Source organism: Aythya marila, assembly GCF_965140915.1.
Source record: "Aythya marila genome assembly, chromosome: 31".
NCBI lineage: Eukaryota > Metazoa > Chordata > Aves > Anseriformes > Anatidae > Aythya > Aythya marila.
The window spans coordinates 751,190-770,800 of record NC_139072.1 but is presented as its reverse complement, the minus strand read 5'-3'; the positions used below and the strand labels follow the sequence as shown (position 1 = coordinate 770,800).

General features: G+C 62.0%; 1 protein-coding gene across 1 annotated transcript; it reads right to left on the bottom strand.

Annotated features, from left to right (window-relative positions):
• Positions 1-2,508: 2,508 nt before the first annotated feature.
• Positions 2,509-6,754, bottom strand: LOC309888960 (mucin-3A-like; the record flags this gene model as incomplete). Its single annotated transcript, XM_082781619.1, has 10 exons — positions 2,509-2,597; positions 2,700-2,755; positions 2,870-2,970; positions 4,032-4,187; positions 4,268-4,430; positions 4,967-5,035; positions 5,122-5,389; positions 6,002-6,216; positions 6,258-6,329; positions 6,493-6,754. The coding sequence occupies 10 exons, from the start codon at positions 6,752-6,754 to the stop codon at positions 2,559-2,561; spliced, it is 1,401 nt and encodes a 466-aa protein (XP_082637745.1). The 3' UTR covers positions 2,509-2,558.
• Between the last annotated feature and the right edge of the window lie 12,857 nt (positions 6,755-19,611).

The following is a 19,611-nucleotide window of genomic DNA, read 5'->3' as shown; positions in this document are numbered from 1 at the left end:
GGTCAGGACTGTCACATTACTTTCTGGGGGGGGCAGAAGTGTTGTAATCCTTGCTGGGGGGGTCACGAGCGTTGCGTTGACTTCCCCACGCGTCGTTGCGTTGCTTTCCAAGAGCGTTGGCTCCGTGGTTTCGCTTTTGGGGGGGGCCGTGAGCATCGTGTTGCTTCCCGGGGGGGTCACAACGGTGATGTTGCTTCCCGGGGGGGCTGTGGACGTCGTGTCACTTCCCGGGGTGGTCCCGAGCGTCGTGTTGACTCCCCCCCCTCTTGGCGTCGTGGTCGCGCCGTCGCTTTCCCGGCGCGGCGTCGCCGTCCCGTTGCTCGCCGGGGGGGTCCCGAAGGTGGCGTTTCCCTCGGGGGGGGCCGTGACCGGGGTCTCCCTTCCCCCTGCCGCCCCCCCCATCACCGTCACCGTCACCCCCCTCATCTCCTCCGTGGTGGCGGCGGTGGCACCCAAACACTCGCAGCGGGGCCCCCACGTCCCCGGGGGGCATCGGCAGGCGCCCCCCCCCAGGGTCCCCCCGTTGAGGCAAGAGGTGGGGGGCTCGGGGAGCTGGCACCTGGCCCCCCCAAAACCGGGGGGGCAGACGCAGGAGGTCCCGAAGGCCGTGCCCCCGTTGCGGCAGGCCCCCGAGGGGTCGGGGAGGTCGCAGAGGGGCCCCCCCAAGCCGGGGGGGCACAGGCACTTGGTGCCCACCGGGGTGCCCCCCCCGCGGCAGGCCCTGGTGGGCTCGGGGGTCTCGCAGCGGGTGCCGTTGAAGCCGGGGGGGCAGGCGCAGCCCCCCCCCACCGCCGTGCCGCCGTTCTGGCAGGGGGCTGCAAAGGGGGGGGGGGGGTGGCAGCGTGTGAGACCCCCGGGGGGGGGGCGTAGAGCGGCTGTGAACCCCCCCCGAAATGCACCTCAGAGGGTGGGGACCCCCCCCCCCTTAAGTCTGGCCAGGATCCCCCCACCCAAGGGGTCCCCTAAATGAGGAACCCCTTTAGCCAGGACCCCCCCTTACCCATAAATACCCCTTACCCAAGACCCCCCCCTTACCAAAGACCCCCCCTTACCCCAAAGACCCCCCCCTTACCCTAAAGACCCCCCCCTTTACCTAAAGACCCCCCCTTACCCAAGAATCCCCCTACCCAATGACCCCATTACCCAAAGACCCCCCCCCTTACCCAAGAATCCCCTTTACCCAGGACCCCCCCTTACCCAAAACCCCCTTACCCAAGACCCCCCCCCTTACCTTAAGACCCCCCCTTACCCAAAGGCCCCCCCTTACCCCAAAATCCCCATTACCCAAGCCCCCCCCCCCACCCAAATACCCCCCCTTACCCAAAAATCCCCTTACCCCAAAATCCCCTTACCCAAAGCCCCCCCCCAAACACCCCCTTACCCCAAATTCCCTTACTCACCCCCCCCTTACCCAAAGACCTCCCCCCCAAATTTCCCCCCCCCCCAGATTTCCCACCCCCCACTCACCCGAGGGCTCCGCAACGGGGACGAAGAGGAGGAGGAGGAAGAGGAGGGGGGGGGGGAGGAAGAGGAGGCAGCGGAGCAGCATCGTGCCGGGGGGGCCCCTTCTCCTACCGTCTCCACCGGGGGGGGGCCAGGTCTCGCCCCCCCTTTTATCGGGGAGCCCAAGGGTGGGCGGGGGCCGGCCCCGATAAGATTGGGGCGAGAGGCGGCGCCTCCCGGGGCGGTGCCCCCCCCCCACGCCTTGGCCCCAAATCTGGCCCCCCCCCCCCTATTACGTGTCCCCCCCCCCGTGGCTGTTGAGTCACCGGGGAGGGGGGCGGGAGGGGTTCGTGAGTGGCCTGGTCCCCCCCCCCCAAAAAAAAAAGTCCCTGTACACCCCAAAAAAGTCCTTGCCCCCCCCCAAAAAAAAGGCCTTGCCCCCCCCCAAAAAAAAGTCCTTGCCCACCCCCAAAATGTCCTTGCCCCCCCCCAAAAAAAAAGTTCCTTGTGCCTCCCAAAAGTCCCTGTTCCCCCCTCAAAATGTCCCCGTCCCTCCAACAAAGCCCCCCTCCCCCCTAAAAAATGACCCTGCCCCCCCCCTCCATCTTCTTGGGGTGTCCCAGTGCTCCCCAGTACAACCCAGTACATGCCCCCCCCACCAGGACTGAGCCACAGGGGTTGCCTCTTCCCCCCCCCCCCGATGTGATGGGGACCCCCCCAACCTGCTTTCCCCCCCCCAAATTCCCAAAGACCCCAAATTCCCAAGAACCCCCCCCAAATTCGGCGCACCCCCCCACCTCCTCCTCCTCCCCTCAAGGTGCTGGGACCCCTAAATACCCCCCCACACCCCCAAATATTCCCCCCCCCCCAAATTTCCCCCCCCCATTTTGGGTGTGCTCTGATTTAGGACCCACCCCCGATTAACGGAGCCAATTAGCCGGGACGAACGAGAGCAATTAATTTATTACAGGCCGGGGGGGGGCAAATAAATAATAAATAGAGGGAGGGGAGTGGTGGGGGGGGGCCCTGGGCACGGCCCGCGTGCCGGGGGCCCAGCCCCTGGTGGGGGGGGGGGCAGAGCCGTGGGGGGGTCTCCGCGCACTGTGGAGGGGTCCTCACGGCGGGGGTCTCAGCGAAGGTCTGGTGATGTGCATCTGGGGGGGGGGGAATAAAAGAGAGGGGGGGGGTTAGAGGGGTCTGGGGGGGGGTCTGAGGGGTGGGGGGGTCGGGTCTTTGAGGGGGGGGGGTGCACCCACCGGGATGTCGGTGTTCACAAGGTCCAGCGAGGGTGTGAAGCTCCGTACGCTGCCGCCTGTTGAGGATATTTTGGGGGGGGGGGGGGGGGATGGGGTGAGCAGCTGTGGGCCCCCCCCCACAGATGCTGACCCCCCCCACACCCCCCAACCCGGAGACCCCCCCCCCCGACCTGTGTTGGCGCCGTTGTTGATGAAGAGGAAGCCGTCGGGCGACGTCCAGGTGCAGCCGTCTTCCTCGTACCAGCTGTCCCCAGCGGTGGACGCAGCGTTCCTGGGGGGCAGCGCCAGGGGGCTCAGGGGGGGGCGGAGGGATGGGGGAGGGGCCTGTGCCCCCCCCCAGCATGCCCAGGTGTCCACCACCAACCCCATACGGAAGCAGAAGACCCCAAGGGTACGTACCCACCACCCAAGCTGCTTTGAGGCAAAGACCCCCAATTCAACCCAACTCAACTCAACTCAACCCAACTTAACCCAACCCAACTCAACTCAACCAACGCAACTCAACTCAACTCAACTCAACTCACTCAACTCAACTCAACCAACGCAACCCAACTCAACTCAACTCAACTCAACTCAACTCAACAAGCCCAACCCAACTCAACAGAACTCAACTCAACCCAACTTAACTCAACTCAATCCAACCAGTCCAACTCAACCCAACCCAATGCAACCCAACCCAACTCAACTCAACCCAACCCAACCCAATTGACCTGACCCAACTCAACTCAACCCAACTCAACCCAACTCAACTCAACCAACCCAACCCAATCTAACCCAACTTAACCCAACCAACCCAACTCAACTCAACGAAACCCAACCCAATTCAACCCAACTCAACCCAACCCACCCCAACAGTCCTGACAACTCAACTCAACCAATGCTACCCAACCCAACATGACCCCCTTCCAACTCAACCCAACCAACTGAACCATCCCAACCTAAATCAACCCAACCCAACCAACCCACCCTGACCCAACTCAACCCAACCAACCCAACATGACCCCACCCCAATGCCATGAACCAAATAACCCTAACCCAACTCAACCCAACCCAATATGACCCCATTCTAATTCAATCAACCCAACCATCCCAACCCTAGCTACCCAACCAAACTCAACCCAACCCAACGTGACCCAATCCCAAATCAGTGAACCAAACCATTCCAACCCAACTCAATCTAACTCAACTCAACCCAACAGACCCCACTCAACCCAACCCAACTCAACCCGACCCCAACTCAGCGAACCATCCCAACTCAACCCAACCCAACCCAACCCAACCCAACCCAACCCAACCCAACCCAACCCAACTCAACCATTCCTGCCCCTCTACCTTCTCCAATACTTCCTCTTCTTCGCCAGCAGCACGATGAAGACGATGCAGGCGATGAGCAGCACCGCGATCACCACCCCCAGCCCGGTGGCCACCTTGCTGATGCGCGTGGAGCACTGGCTGCCCATGTACCAGTAGAGCGACTCATCCCAGCAGCTATGGGGACAAGGAAAGGTCAGGCCCAGTGGTCCCACAGGGCCGGGGGGGGCCACAGAGGGACGCGTGGTGGCACTCACAAGCACTGTGGCCCGGCACGGGTGACGTGGCACAGGCCGTGGTTGCAGTTGATGGTGCCGGGCGTGTTGGCCGTGCAGTTGGTGACGCAGTAGAGGGTGTTGCTCACGTTCATCGCGTAGTAGTAGTCCTGGTAGCCGACGGGCGCCCGCTGCTGGCACAGGGCTGAGGAGGGGGCACGGGAGGGGGTCAAATGGAGTGGTGGGGTGCGTAGGGGCTGGTGGGGTGCATGGGGGGCTCAGGGGGCGTGTAGGTGGCGGGTGGGACTGATGGGGACGGGTGGGGTGCCTAGAGGGTGGTGGGATTTATAGGGGGCTAGTGGGGCTCGTAGCGGACTGGTGGGGCTCATGTAGGGTGGTGGGCTTCATGGGGGGCTGGTGGGGCTCATAAGGGGCTGGTGGGGCTCATGAGGGCTGGTGGGCTTCATGGGGGTCTTTTGGGTCTTATAAGGGTCTGTTGGGGCTCATGGGGGTCTTTTGGGCTTCATGGGGCTCATTGGGGTCTCTTGGGGCTCATTGGGGTTGAGTAGGGTGCGTAGGGTCTGGTGGGCTTCATGGGGGTCTTTTGGGGAATCATGGGGCTTGTGAGGCTCATAGGGGCTGGTGGGCTTCAAGGGGGTCTCATGGGGCGCGTAGGGGCTGGTGGGGTGCATGGGGGGCTCAGGGGGCGTATGGGGGTCTGTGGGGGCACCCCAGCCTCACCGTCAAGCGTAGAGGACTCCGTCATGTCCTTGATGACGGGGCTGTCCGACACCACAAGGCAGACGACGGCTGTGGGGGGAGAGAGGCTGTCAGAGACCCTTCCCCAGGGCCTCCCTTGGAGGTCGGGGGGCGAGGGGGGAGGACGGGGCACCCACAGGTGTCGTGCTGGCAGTCGCCCTGGCTTTCGGCAGTCTCCTTAAGCTTCGTCACCAGCTCCTGCGTCTTGTTCTGGAACTCCTCGGTCAGGTCGGGGCTGGCAACGGTGCTGAAGATGACCTCGTGGTCCACCTCGAGGCCGGTGCCCACGGGGAGGGTCACGGAGGCTCTGCGCACCCGGGCTCCCCCCCTGCTGGAGGTCGCCGGCCTGATGCTGAGGATCTTCACGCCCTGGTAGCCAGGCACGGAGCCGTAGATCTTGGCCATCTGCAAGGGCGAGGGGTGCCGTGAGGATGGGTCTGGTGTGGCCCGGCCTCCCTTTGTGTGGCCCGGCCTCCCCTTGCACAATCCGGCCTCCCCTTGTGCTCCCGGCCTCCTTTTATGCTCCCGGCCTCCCTTTGTGCTCCCAACCTCCCTTTGTGCTCCCGGCCTCCCCTCATGCATCCCGGCCTCCCCTCGTGCTCCCGGCCTCCTTTTATGCTTCTGGCCTCCTCTCGTGTCACCCGGCCTCCGCTTCTGCCCCCAGCCTCCCCTCGCTTAATCTGGTGTCCATTGGTGCTCCCGGCCTCCCCTCGTGCTCCCAAACTCCTCTCGCACAGCCTGGCTTCCCCTTGTGCTCCCGGCCTCCCCTCGCTCTCCCGGTGTCCGTTTGTGTTCCCGGCCTCCTTTTGTGCTCCCAGCCTCCCTTTATTCTCCCAGCCTCCCCTCTTGCAGCCTGGCCTCCCTTTGTGCTCCTGGCCTCTCTTTGTGCTCCCAGCCTCCCCTCGTGCTCCTGGCCTCTCTTTGTGCTCCTGGCCTCCATTTGTGCTCCTGGCCTCCCCTTGCACAGCCCAGCCTCCCTTCACGCTCCCGGCCTCCCCTTGCACACCCGGGCCTCACCTCCTGCCGAAAATGCTTCGCGAACCTCTCGTAGGCCTCCGAGAAGGGGTCCTGCAGCTCCTCCGTGTAGTTGAAGTTGGTGACGGTCACCACCAGCTCCACGTTGGCCACGATCGTCCCCTCGACGGCTGCGGGAGGCAGGAGGGAGGTGAGCACGGGGAGGCCGGGGGGAGGCCACGAGCAGGGGGGAGGCCGCGGGCTGGGCGGAGGCCGCACTTACGGATGTCGGTGTTGATGGAGGCGCTGGAGTACTCGCACTCGGGGCCGTAGAAGTCAAAGAGGCAGATGCACTTGATGCCATCGTAGGTGCCTCCATTCCGGCACACCACTGCGGGGAGAGCGGAGGTCACGGGGAGCCTCGGGGGGCACCCAAGGGTGGGGGTCCCATGAGGAGAGCCCAGGGAAAAGGGGAAGAATTGGAGGCTCGGGAGGAAGGATGGAGGAGGGAGGAAGGCGAGAGGAGGGAGGACGGGGGAGAGGTGGAGGCTGACCTGCGGGAGTGGTGGTGGTGGTGGTGGTTGGGGTGCTGGTGGTACTGGTGCTGGTGCTGGTGGTCGTTGGGGTGCTGGTGGTGGAAGTGACACCAGTGGAGGTGGTCTCAGTGGTGGTAGATGGAGAAGAAGTTAATCCAGACGTGGTGGAGGCCGTCGAGGAAGTCACGGGTGTGGAGGTGAGGCCTGAGGAGGTGCCTGGAGTTGTACTGGAGGCTGTGGAGGTCTCACCTGAGGTGGTGGAGGACAATGTGGAGGTCATGACAGTTGATGTGAGTCCTGTGGAGGTCCCTGGAGTGGTTGAGGAGGCCGTGGAGGTCTCTTGGGAGGTGGTGGAGGCCGTTGTGGAGGTCACAGGTGTGGAGGTGAGGCCTGAGGAGGTTCCTGGAGTTGTACTGGAGGCTGTGGAGGTCTCAGAAGAGGTGGTGGAGGCCACACTTGTGGTCAAAAGAGTGGAGGAAGAAGCAGTGGAGGTCTCTGAGGAGGTGGTGGAGGCCACAGTCGAGGTCACTGCTGTGGAGGTGAGGCCTGAGGAGGTGCCTGGAGTTGTACTGGAGGCCGTGGAGGTCTCAGATGACGTGGTGGAGGACAATGTGGAGGTCATGAGTGTTGTAGTGAGGCCTGTGGAGGTCCCTGGAGTGGTTGAGGAGGCCGTGGAGGTCTCTGAAGAGGTGGTGGAGGCAGCTGTGGAGGTCCCTGGAGTGGAGATGAGGCCTGTGGATGTTGCTGGAGTTGTGCTGGAGAAGGTGGAGGTCTCACCAGAGGTGGTGGAGGCAGCTGTGGAGGTCACCAGAGTGGAGGTGAGGCCAGTAGAGGTGCCTGGAGTTGTACTGGAGGCTGTGGAGGTCTCAGAAGAGGTGGTGGAGGCCACACTTGTGGTCAAAAGAGTGGAGGAAGAAGCAGTGGAGGTCTCTGAGGAGGTGGTGGAGGCCACAGTCGAGGTCACAGCTGTGGAGGTGAACCCTGTGGAGGTCAATGGTGTGGTTGAGGAGGCCGTGGAGGTCTCTTGGGAGATGGTAGAGGCAGATGTGGAGGTCACTGGTGTGGAGGTGAGGCCTGTGGAGGTTCCCGGAGATGTTGTGGATGCTGTGGAGGTCTCTGAGGATGTGGTGGAGGCCGTGGTAGAGGTCCCTGCTGTGGAGGTCAGGCCTGTGGAGGTGCCTGGAGTTGTACTGGAGGCCGTGGAGGTCTCAGCTGAGGTGGTGGAGGCCAGAGTTGAGGTCCATGCTGTGGAGGTGAGGCCTGAGGAGGTCCCTTGAGTGGTTGAGGAGAACGAGGTGGTCTCGGAAGAGGTGGTGGAGGCCACTGTGGAGGTCAATGGTGTGGGGGTGAGGCCTGTGGAGGTTTCTGGAGATGTTGTGGATGCTGTGGAGGTCTCTGAGGATGTGGTGGAGGCTGTGGTAGAGGTCCCTGGAGTGGAGGTCAGGCCTGTGGAGGTTCCTGGAGTTGTACTGGAGGCAGTGGAGGTCTCAGCCGAGGCAGTGGAGGCTGCTGTGGAGGTCACAGGGGTTGTAGTGATTCCTGTGGAGGTCCCTGGAGTGGTTGAAGATGCAGTGGAGGTCTCTGAGGAGGTGGTGGAGGCCGATGTGGAGGTCACCGGAGTGGAGACGATGGCTGTGGACGTGCCTGGAGTAGAAGAGGAGGCCGTGGATGTCTCAGCTGACGTGGTGGAGGCCACTGTGGAGCTCATGGCAGTAGATGTGAGTCCTGTGGAGGTCCCTGGAGTGGTTGAGGAGGCCGTGGAGGTCTCTTGGGCTGTGGTAGAGGCCATTGTGGAGGTCAATGCTGTGGAGGTGAGGCCTGAGGAGGTCCCTGGAGTGGTTGAGGAAACCGAGGAGGTCTCGGAAGAGGTGGTGGAGGCCGCTGTGGAGGTCACAGGGGTTGTAGTGATTCCTGTGGAGGTCCCTGGAGTTGTTGAAGATGCAGTGGAGGTCTCTGAGGAGGTGGTGGAGGCCGTTGTGGAGGTCACAGGCGTGGAGGTGAGGCCTGTGGATGTTGCTGGAGTTGTGCTGGAGACAGTGGAGGTCTCACCAGAGGTGGTGGAGGCAGCTGTGGAGGTCACCAGAGTGGAGGTGAGGCCAGTAGAGGTGCCTGGAGTTGTACTGGAGGTCATGGAGGTCTCAGAAGATGTGGTCGAGGCCGATGTGGAGGTCACAGGTGTGGAGGTGAGGCCTGAGGAGGTGCCTGGAGTGGTTGAGAAGGCTGTGGAGGTCTCTGAGGAAGTGGTAGAGGCCACAGTGGAGATCACTGGTGTGGAGGTCAGGCCTGTGGAGGTCATCGGTGTGGTTGAGGAGGCTGTGGATGTCTGTGGGGAGGTTGAAGAGGCCGTTGTGGAGGTCTCCAGAGTGGAGGTGGAGGCCGTGGAGGTCTCAGATGAGGTGGTGGAGGCCACTGTGGAGGTCACAGATGTGGAAGTGAGGCCTGTGGAGGTCCCTGGAGTAGTTGAGGAGGCCGTGGAGGTCTCTTGGGAGATGGTAGAGGCAGATGTGGAGGTCAAGGGTGTGGAGGTGAGGCCTGTGGAGGTTCCTGGAGTTGTACTGGAGTCCGTGGAGGTCTCTGAGGAGGTGGTGGAGGCCGAAGTTGAGGTCCATGCTGTGGAGGTGAGGCCTGAGGAGGTCCCTTGAGTGGTTGAGGAGAACGAGGTGGTCTCGGAAGAGGTGGTGGAGGCCTCTGTGGAGGTCACTGGTGTGGATGTGAGGCCTGTGGAGGTTCCTGGAGTGGTTGAGGAGGCCGTGGAGGTCTCTGAGGATATGGTGGAGGCCGTGGTAGAGGTCACTGGAGTGGACGTCAGGCCTGTGGAGGTCAATGGTGTGGTTGAAGAGACTGTGGAGGTTTCTGAGGTGGTTGTGGAGGCCGTGGTAGAAGTCCCTGGAGTGGGGGTGAGGCCTGTGGAGGTGCCTGGAGTTGTGCTGGGTGCCGTGGAGGTCTCAGAAGATGTGGTCGAGGCTGATGTGGAGGTCAAAGGAGTGGAAGTGAGGCCTGTGGATGTGTCTAGCGTGGTTGAGGAGGCCGTGGAGGTCTCTTGGGTAGTGGTAGAGGCTGTTGTGGAGGTCACGGGTGTGGAGGTGAGGCCTGTGGAGGTCCCTTGAGTTGTACTGGAGGCAGTGGAGGTCTCAGCTGACGTGGTGGAGGCTGCTGTGGAGGTCATGGGGGTTGTAGTAAGGCCTGTGGAGGTTCCTGGAGTGGTTGAGGAGGCCGTGGAGGTCTCAGCTGAGGTGGTGGAGGCCACACTTGTGGTCAAAAGAGTGGAGGAAGGAGCAGTGGAGGTCTCTGAGGAGGTGGTGGAGGCCACAGTCGAGGTCACTGCTGTGGAGGTGAGGCCTGTGGAGGTCAATGGTGTGGTTGAGGAGGCCGTGGAGGTTTCAGAGGATGTGGTGGAGGCCGTGGAGGTCTCCTGGGAGGTGGTGGAGGCGATTGTGGAGGTCACTGGAGTTGTGGTGAGGCCTGTGGTGGTCCCTGGAGTTGTACTGGAGGCCGTGGAGGTCTCACCTGAGGTGGTGGAGGCTGCTGTGGAGGTCACGACAGTTGATGTGAGTCCTGTGGAAGTCCCTGGAGTGGTTGAGGATGCAGTGGAGGTCTCTTGGGGGGTGGTGGAGGCCGTTGTGGAGCTCATGGGTGTGGAGGTGAGGCCTGAGGAGGTTCCTGGAGTTGTACTGGAGTCTGTGGTGGTCTCAGATGATGTAGTGGAGGACAATGTGGAGGTCATGGGGGTAGTAGTGAGGCCTGTGGAGGTTCCCGGAGATGTTGAGGATGCTGTGGAGGTCTCTGAGGTGGTTGTGGAGGCCGTGGTTGAGCTCCCTGGAGTGGTGCTGAGGCCCGTGGAGGTCAATGGAGTGGTTGAAGAGACTGTGGAGGTTTCTGAGGATGTGGTGGAGGCCGCTGTGGAGGTCACGGGCGTGGAGGTGAGGCCTGAGGAGGTTCCTGGAGTTGTGCTGGAGGCCGTGGAGGTCTCACCAGATGTGGTGGAGGCAGCTGTGGAGGTCAAAGGAGTGGAGGTGAGGCCTGTGGAAGTGCCTGGAGTTGTACTGGAGGCCGTGGAGGTTTCAGCTGAGGTGGTCGAGGCCGATGTGGAGGTCACAGGGGTTGTAGTGATTCCTGTGGAGGTCCCTGGAGTTGTTGAGGAGGCCGTGGAGGTCTCTGAGGAGGTGGTGGAGGCCACAGTGGAGGTCCCCAAAGTGGAGGTGAGGCCTGTGGATGTTGCTGGAGTTGTGCTGGAGACGGTGGAGGTCTCACCAGAGGTCGTGGAGGATGATGTGGCGGTCACTGGTGTGGTTGAGGAGGCTGTGGAGGTCTCGGAAGAGTTGGTGGAGGCCGTGGTAGAGGTCACAGCTGAGGATGTGAGGCCAGTGGAGGTTCCTGGAGTTGTACTGGAGGGAGTGGAGCTCTCTGAGGAGGTGGTGGAGAACGTTGTGGAGGTCACGGGGGTTGTAGTAAGGCCAGTGGTGGTTCCTGGAGTAGTTGAGGAGGCCGTGGAGGTCTCTGAGGAGGTGGTGGAGGTAGTGGTAGAGGTCCCTGGAGTGGAGGTGAGGCCTGAGGAGGTTCCTGGAGTTGTACTGGAGGCTGTGGAGGTCTCAGCTGAGGTGGTGGAGGCCACACTTGTGGTCAAAGGAGTGGAGGAAGAAGCAGTGGAGGTCTCTGAGGAGGTGGTGGAGGCCACAGTCGAGGTCACAGGTGTGGAGGTGAGGCCTGTGGAGGTCAACGATGTGGTTGAGGAGGCTGTGGATGTCTGTGGGGAGGTTGTAGAGGCCGTTGTGGAGGTCTCCAGAGTGGAGGTGGAGGCCGTGGAGGTCTCAGCTGATGTGGTGGAGGCAGATGTGGAAGTCAAAGGTGTGGAAGTGAGGCCTGTGGAGGTCCCTGGAGTGGTTGGGGAAACCGAGGAGGTCTCTGAGGAGGTGGTGGAGGCTGTGGTAGTGGTCCCTGGAGTGGAGGTCAGGCCTGTGGAGGTTCCTGGAGTTGTACTGGAGGCCGTGGATGTCTCTTGAGTGGTGGTGGAGGCCACGGTTGAGGTCTCTGCTGTGGAGGTGAGGCCTGAGGAGGTGCCTGGAGTTGTTGAGGAGGCCATGGAGGTCTGTGGGGAGGTTGTAGAGGCCGTGGTGGAGGTCTCCAGAGTGGAGGTGGGTCCAGGGGAGGTTCCTGGAGTTGTGCTGGTGGCTGTGGATGTCTCTGGGGAGGTTGTAGAGGCCACAGTCGAGGTCAGGATTGTTGAAGTGAGGCCTGTGGAGGTCTCAGATGAGGTTGTCGAGGCCACTGTGGAGGTCACAGGTGTGGAGCTGAAGCCTGTGGAGGTTCCTGGAGGGGTTGAGGATGCAGTGGAGGTCTCAGCTGAGGTGGTGGAGGCCGCTGTGGAGCTCATGGGTGTGGAGGTGAGGCCTGAGGAGGTGCCAGATGTTGTACTGGAGGCCGTGGAGGTCTCAGTTGATGTGGTTGAGGCCGATGTGGAGGTCAAAGGAGTGGAGGAGAGGCCTGTGGAGGTGCCTGGAGTGGTTATAGAGGCTGTGGAGGTCTCGGAAGAAGTGCTGGAGGCCACAGTGGAGGTCAGTGGTGTGGAGGTCAAATCTGTGGAGGTTCCTTGACTTGAACTGGTGGTTGCGGAGGTCTCAGCTGAGGTGGTGGAGGCTGCTGTGGAGGTCATGAGTGTTGTAGTGAGGCCTGTAGAGGTCCCTGGAGTGGTTGGGGAAACCGAGGAGGTCTCTGAGGAGGTGGTGGAGGCCGTGGTAGTGGTCCCTGGAGTGGAGGTGAGGCCTGAGGAGGTTCCTGGAGTTGTACTGGAGGCCGTGGAGGTCTCAGCTGAGGTGGTGGAGGCCACACTTGTGGTCAAAAGAGTGGAGGAAGAAGCAGTGGAGGTCTCTGAGGAGGTGGTGGAGGCCACAGTCGAGGTCACTGCTGTGGAGGTGAGGCCTGAGGAGGTTCCTGAAGTTGTACTGGAGGCTGTGGAGGTCTCAGCTGAGGTGGTGGAGGCTGATGTGGAGGTCAGAGGAGTGGAAGTGAGGCCTGAGGAGGTCCCTGGAGTGGTTGAGGAGGCTGTGGAGGTCTCGGGAGAGGTGGTGGAGGCCACAGTGGAGGCCACAGCTGTGGATGTGAGGCCAGTGGAGGTGCCTGGAGTTGTACTGGAGGCTGTGGAGCTCTCTGAGGAGGTGGTGGAGGCCACAGTTGAGGTCAAAGGAGAGGAGGTGAGGCCTGTGGTGGTCCCTGAAGTAGAGGTGGAGGCCGTGGAGGTCTCGGATGAGGTGGTGGAGGCCGCTGTGGAGGTCACCAGTGTTGAAGTGAGGCCTGTGGATGTTCCTGGAGTTGTACTGGAGGCTGTGGAGGTCTCAAATGCAGTTGTCGAGGCCACTGTGGAGGTTACAGGTGTGGAGGTGAAGCCTGTGGAGGTTTCTGGAGTGGTTGAGGAGGCTGTGGAGGTCTCTGAGGAGGTGGTGGAGGCAGCTGTGGAGGTCATGGGGGTTGTAGTGAGGCCTGTGGAGGTGCCTGGAGTGGTTGAGGAGGCCGTGGAGGTCTCAGAAGAGGTGGTGGAGGCCGCTGTGGAGGTCACATCTGAGGATGTGAGGCCAGTGGAGGTGCCTGGAGTTGTACTGGAGGCTGCGGAGGTCTCCTGGGAGGTGGTGGAGGCAACTGTGGAGGTCAAAGGAGTGGTTGTGAGTCCTGTGGAGGTCACTGAAGTGGTGGTGAGGCCTGTGGTAGTCCCTGGAGTTGTACTGGAAGCTGTGGAGGTCTCAGCTGAGGTGCTGGAGGCCGATGTGGAGGTCAAAGAAGTGGAGGTCAGGCCTGTGGAGGTGCCTGAAGTTGTGCTGGAGGCTGTAGATGTTTCCTGGGAGGTGGTGGAGGCAGATGTGGAGATCACCGTTGTGGATGTGAGGCCAGTGGAGGTTCCTGGAGTTGTACTGGAGGCCGTGGAGGTCTCAGCTGAGGTGGTGGAGGCCAAACTTGTGGTCAAAGGAGTGGAGGAAGAAGCAGTGGAGGTCTCTGAGGAGGTGGTGGAGGCCACAGTGGAGGCCACAGCTGTGGAGGTGAGGCCTGTGGAGGTCCCTGGAGTGGTTGAGGAGGCTGTGGAGGTCTGTGGGGAGGTTGTAGAGGCTGTTGTGGAGGTCTCCAGAGTGGAGGTGGGTCCAGGGGAGCTTCCTGGAGTTGTGCTGTTGGCCGTGGAGGTCTCTGGGGAGGTGGTGGAGGCTATGGTAGAGGTCCCTGGAGTGGTGGGGAGGCCTGTGGAGGTCACTGAAGTGGTTGAGGAGGCCGTGGAGGTGTCAGAGGAGGTGGTGGAGGCCACAGTCGAGGTCAAAGGAGTGGAGGTGAGGCCTGTGGTGGTCCCTGGAGTAGAAGTGGAGGCCGTGGAGGTCTCTGAGGAGGTGGCGGAGGTTGTTGTGGAGGTTACGGGTGTAGAGGTGAGGCCTGTGGAGGTTTCTGGAGTGGTTGAGGATGCAGTGGAGGTCTCTGAGGTTGTGGTGGAGGCCATGGTAGAGGTCCCTGGTGTGGAGGTCAGGTCTGTGGAGGTTCCTGGAGTTGTACTGGAGGACGTAGATGTTTCCTGGGAGGTGGTGGAGGCAACTGTGGAGGTCACCAGAGTGGAGGTCAGGCCTGTGGAGGTGCCTGGAGTTGTACTGGAGGCAGTGGAGGTCTCAAATGCGGTTGTGGAGGCTGCTGTGGAGGTCATTGTTGTGGATGTGAGGCCTGTGGATGTTCCTGGAGATGTTGAGGAGGCCGTGGAGGTCTCTGGTGTGGTGGTGGAGGCCACAGTCGAGGTCACCACAGATGAAGTGAGGCCTGTGGAGGTCTCAGAAGTAGAGCTGGAGGTCGTGGAGGTCTCTTGTGAGGTGGTGGAGGCCACTGTGGAGGTCACAGGTGTGGAGGTGAGGCCTGTGGAGGTTTCTGGAGTGGTTGAGGAGGCCGTGGAGGTCTCGGAAGAGGTGGTGGAGGCTGCTGTGGAGGACAGAGCTGTGGATGTGAGGCCAGTGGAGGTGCCTGGAGTTGTACTGGAGGCTGTGGAGGTCTCCGAAGAGGTGGTGGAGGCCACAGTCGAGGTCAGTGTAGCTGAAGTCGGGCCTGTGGTGGTCCCTGAAGTGGAGGCTGAGGATGTAGAGGTCTCTTGGGAGGTGGTGGAGGCTGTTGTGGAGGCCACAGGAGTGGAAGTGAGGCCTGTGGAGGTGCCTGGAGTGGTGGTTGAGGCCGTGGAGGTCAATGAGGAGGTGGTGGAGGCCATGGTGGAGGTCTCCGGAGTGGAGGTGGGACCAGGGGAAGTTCCTGGAGTTGTACTGGAGGCCGTGGAGGTCTCTGGGGAGGTTGTAGAGGCCACAGTCGAGGTCAGGATTGTTGAAGTGAGGCCTGTGGAGGTCTCTGGAGCAGAGGTGGAGGCTGTGGAGGTCTCAGAAGAGGTGGTGGAGGCCACAATCGAGGTCATCGTAGTTGAAGTCAGGCCTGAGGTGGTCTCTGAAGTGGAGGCCGAGGCGGTGGAGGTCTCACCAGAGGTGGTGGAGGCTGTTGTGGAGGTCACGGGTGTGGAGGTGAGGCCTGTGGAAGTCCCTGGAGTCGTACTGGAGGCCGTGGAGGTCTCCGAGGAGGTGGTGGAGGCCGTTGTGGAGGTTCCCGAAGTGGAAGTGGGATCAGGGGAAGTCCCTGGAGTTGTACTGGAGGCCATGGAGGTCTCAGGTGAAGTGGTGGAGGCCCCTGTGGAGGTGACAAGAGTTGAAGTGGGGCCCGTGGAGGTTCCTGAAGATGTTGAGGAGGCCGAGGATGTCACTAAAGAGGTTGTAGAGGCCACTGTGGAGCTCACAGGGCTCGTAGTAAGGACTGTGGAGGATTCTGGAGCTGTACTGGAGGCCGTGGAGGTCTCGGATGTGGTTGTAGAGGCCACAGTCGAGGTCATTGTCGTTGAAGTCAGGCCTGAGGTGGTCTCTGAAGTGGAGGCCGAGGACGTGGAGGTCTCCTGAGAGGTGGTGGAGGCCACAGTGGAGGTCAGTGGTGTGGAGGTGAGGCCTGTGGAGGTCCCTGGAGTAGAGGTGGAGGCCGTGGAGGTCTCTGAGGACGTGGTGGAGGCCGCAGTTGAGGTCAGTGTAGCTGAAGTCAGTCCTGCGGTGGTCCCTGAAGTGGAGGCTGAGGCCGTGGAGGTCTCTTGGGAAGTGGTGGAGGCCGATGTGGAGGTCACAGCTGTGGAGGTGAGGCCTGAGGAGGTTCCTGGAGCAGAAGTGGAGGCCGTGGAGGCTTCTTGGGAGGTGGTGGAGGCCGTGGTGGAGGTCTCCAGAGTGGAGGTGGGACCAGAGGAAGTTCCTGGAGTTGTACTGGAGGCCGTGGAGGTCTCTGGGGAGGTTGTAGAGGCCACAGTCGAGGTCAGGATTGTTGAAGTGAGGCCTGTGGAGGTCTCTGGAGCAGAGGTGGAGGCCGTGGAGGTCTCCTGAGAGGTGGTGGAGGCCCCTGTGGAGGTCACAAGAGTTGAAGTGGGGCCCGTGGAGGTTCCTGGAGATGTTGAGGAGGCCGTGGAGGTCTCGGCTGAGGTTGTGGAGGCCACAGTCGAGGTCGTCGTAGATGGATTTGGGCCTGTGGTGGTCCCAGAAGTGGAGGCCGAGGCTGTGGAGGTCTCAGGTGAGGTGGTGGAGACCACACTTGTGGTCAAAAGAGTGGAGGCCGAGGCCGTGGAGGTCTCTGAGGAGGTTGTAGAGGCCACAGTCGAGGCCAGGATTGTCGAAGTGAGGCCCGTGGAGGTCCCTGGAGACTCACTGGAGGCCCACGTGGTGGTGATGGTGGAGGCTGTCGTGGAGGCCGCTGTGGAGGTGAGGCCAGCAGAGCTCAGGGGGGGGGTTGAGGCCGCCTTGGTCCTCGTGAGGCTGCCCTGGAGGCCGGCGCGGCCTCCGCTCCCCCCCCCGGGGCCGTTGTCCCCACCCCCCACCCCCACCCCCCGTTACCTCCCCCCACGGCCTCCCCACGCCCAGCGAGGCTTCAGCCTCAACTCTTCCTCCTCCTCCTCCTCCTTCTCCCCCTCCTCCTCTTCCTCCTCTTCCTCGTCTTCCTCCTCTTCCTTGTCCTCCTCCTCTTCCTCCTACGCCTCTCCCTCCTCATCTTCCTCATTCTCCTCGTCTTCCTCATCCTCCTTGTCCTCCTCCTCCTCCTTCTCCTCTTCCTCCTCTTCCTCGTCCTACTCATCCTCCTCCTCCTCTTCCTCCTACGCCTCTCCCTCCTCCTCGTCCTCATCCTCCTCATCTTCCTCATTCTCCTCATCTTCCTCATCCTCCTCGTCCTCCTCCTCCTCATCCTCCTCATCCTCCTTGTCCTCATCTTCTCTTCATCCTCCTCATCCTCATTTTCATCCTCCTCCCTGCCCTCCTCATTCTCCTCTTCATCCTCCTCCTCCTCTTCCTCTTCATCCTCTCTTCATCCTCCTCCTCATCCTCCTCCTCCTCCTCCACATCCTCCTCCTCATCATCATCCTCCTTGTCCTCGTCCTCCTCTTCCTCTTCATCCTCCTCATCCTCTTCCTCCTCCTCCTTGTCCTCACCCTCCTCCTTCTTCTCCTCATCCTCCTCCTCATCATCCTCCTCGTCCTCCTCATCCTTGTCCTCCTCCTCCTCCTCCTCATCATCCTCATCCTCTTCCTTGTCCTCATCCTCCTCATCCTTCTCATCCTCCTCACCCTCATCTTCCTCCTCATCCTCATCCTCCTCCACATCCTCCTCCTCCTCCTCATCCTCCTCCTCGTCCTCGTCCTCCTCTTCCTCTTCATCCTCCTCCTCGTCCTCCTCATCTTCCTCCTCCTTGTCCTCATCCTCCTCCTCCTCATCATCATCCTCATCCTCTTCCTTGTCCTCATCCTCCTCCTCCTCACCCTCCTCATCCTCCTCCTCATCCTCCTTGTCCTCACCCTCCTCTTCCTCTTCATCCTCCTCATCCTCATCTTCCTCCTCATCATCCTCCTTGTCCTCATCCTCCTTGTCCTCGTCCTCCTCATCTTCCTCCCCGTCTTCCTCCACATCCTCCTCCACATCCTTGTCCTCCTCCTCCTCCTCCTCCTCCTCCTCCTCGTCCTCCTCGTCCTCCTCCTCCTCTTCATCCTCCACATCCTCCTCCTCCTCCTCACCCTCCTCATCATCCTCCTTGTCCTCGTCCTCCTCATCCTCCTCATCCTCATCTTCCTCCTCATCTTCCTCCACATCCTCCTCCACATCCTTGTCCTCCTCATCCTCCTCATCCTCTTCCTCGTCCTCCTCCTCCTCCTCATCATCCTCATCCTCTTCCTCGTCCTCATCCTCTTCATCCTCCTCCTCCTCTTCATCCTCCTCGTCCTCCCCATCCTCCTCATCCTCCTCATCCTCATCTTCCTCCACATCCTCCTCCACATCCTCCTCCACATCCTCTTCCTCCTCCTCCTCCCCATCCTCCCCATCCTCCTCATCCTCCCCACGTCCCCCCCCTTGTCCCCGTGTCCCCCCCCGTGTCCCCCCCCGTCCCCTACCTGCCAGCAGCAGCCACCCCGCCAGCAGCCTCCCCGCCATGGAGGCCGTGGTGGAGGCCGGGAGCAGCCGCAGGCGGGGGAGGCCGCGGCCTTTATGGGCGCCGGGGAGGCCGCGACCTTTGTCCCCCCCCCCCCCCCACCCCGAGGAAGGTGACAACACGGTGACAATGCGGTGACAGTGACGACACCCGGCGGGGACGTGACGGGGACGGGGTGGCACCGGGGTGGCACCGGGGGAGGGGGTGGGGGGGGGGACACACACACGGGGTGGGGGACACACGGGGTGGGGACAGATGGGTGGGGGGGGTGTTGGGGACACTTGGGGACACTTGGGGACACTTGGGGACATTGGGACATTGGGATGGGGGTGGGGGACATTTGGGGACATCAAGATGTGGGGTGGGGGCATTGGGGACACTTGGGGACATTGGGATGGGGGCAGGGGGGGTGTTGGGGGCATTTGGGGACATTGGGACAGGGACATGGGGACTGGGGGGGGGTATTGGGGACACTTGGGGACATTGGGATGGGGGTGGGGACATGGGGAGGGGGGGCATCATTGGGGACACTTGGGGACATTGGGATGGGGACTGGGGACATGGGGACATGGGGTGGGGGCATTGGGGACACTTGGGGACATTGGGATGGGGGTGGGGGACACTTGGGGACATCAAGAGGTGGGGTGGGGGCATTGGGATGGGGACATGGGGATGGGGGGGCATCATGGGGGACACTTGGGGACATTGGGGACATGGGGTGGGGACATGGGGACATGGGGTGGGGGCAGGGGGGGTGTTGGGGACATTGTGGACACTTGGGGACATTGGGATGGGGATGGGGGACATGGGGACACTTGGGACATGGGGACATTGGGGACATCCAGACATGGGGTGGGGGCACTGGGATGGGGACAGAGGGGTTGTTGGGGACATGGGGACACTTGGGGACATTGGGTTGGGGACATGGGGAATTTGGGGACATTGGGGACATTGGGATGGGGATTGGGGACATTGGGTTGGGGACATTGGGGGACGGGGATATGGGGACATCGGGATGGGGACATTGGGGACATCAAGACCTGGGGTGGGGGCATTGGGGACATTGGGGACATTGGGATGGGGATTGGGGACATTGGGGCCATGGGGACACTTGGGGACATTGGGGTGGGGATTTGGGGACATCAAGACATGGGGGGGGGACACTGGGATGGGGATTAGGGACATGGGGACACTTGGGGACATGGGGACGTTGGGGTGGGGACAGGGGGACTTTGGGGACATTGGGGACACTTGGGGACATGGGGACATTGGGGCCAGGGAGAATTTGGGGACATTGGGGTGGGGCCATGGGGACATCAAGACGTGGGGGGGGGACGCTGGGGACATTGGGGCCATTGGGGACATTGGGGTGGGGACATTTGGGGGATGGGGGGGGACATTTGGGGACACTTGGGGACATTTGGGACATGGGGGGGGCACTTTGGGGTCCTGTCACCCTGGGGTGCCCCCCCCCCGGCCACCCCAGTCCCGTTGTCCCCCAGTGCCACCAGTGCCACCAGTGCCACCAGTGCCCCCCCCCCCGTTGCCACCACAAACAGGGCGGGGCCGCAGCCGCTCCCGGCGGTGACGCTGGTGGCACCCATGGGTGGGGGGGGGAGGGGGGAGGGGCGGCACCCATGGGTGGGG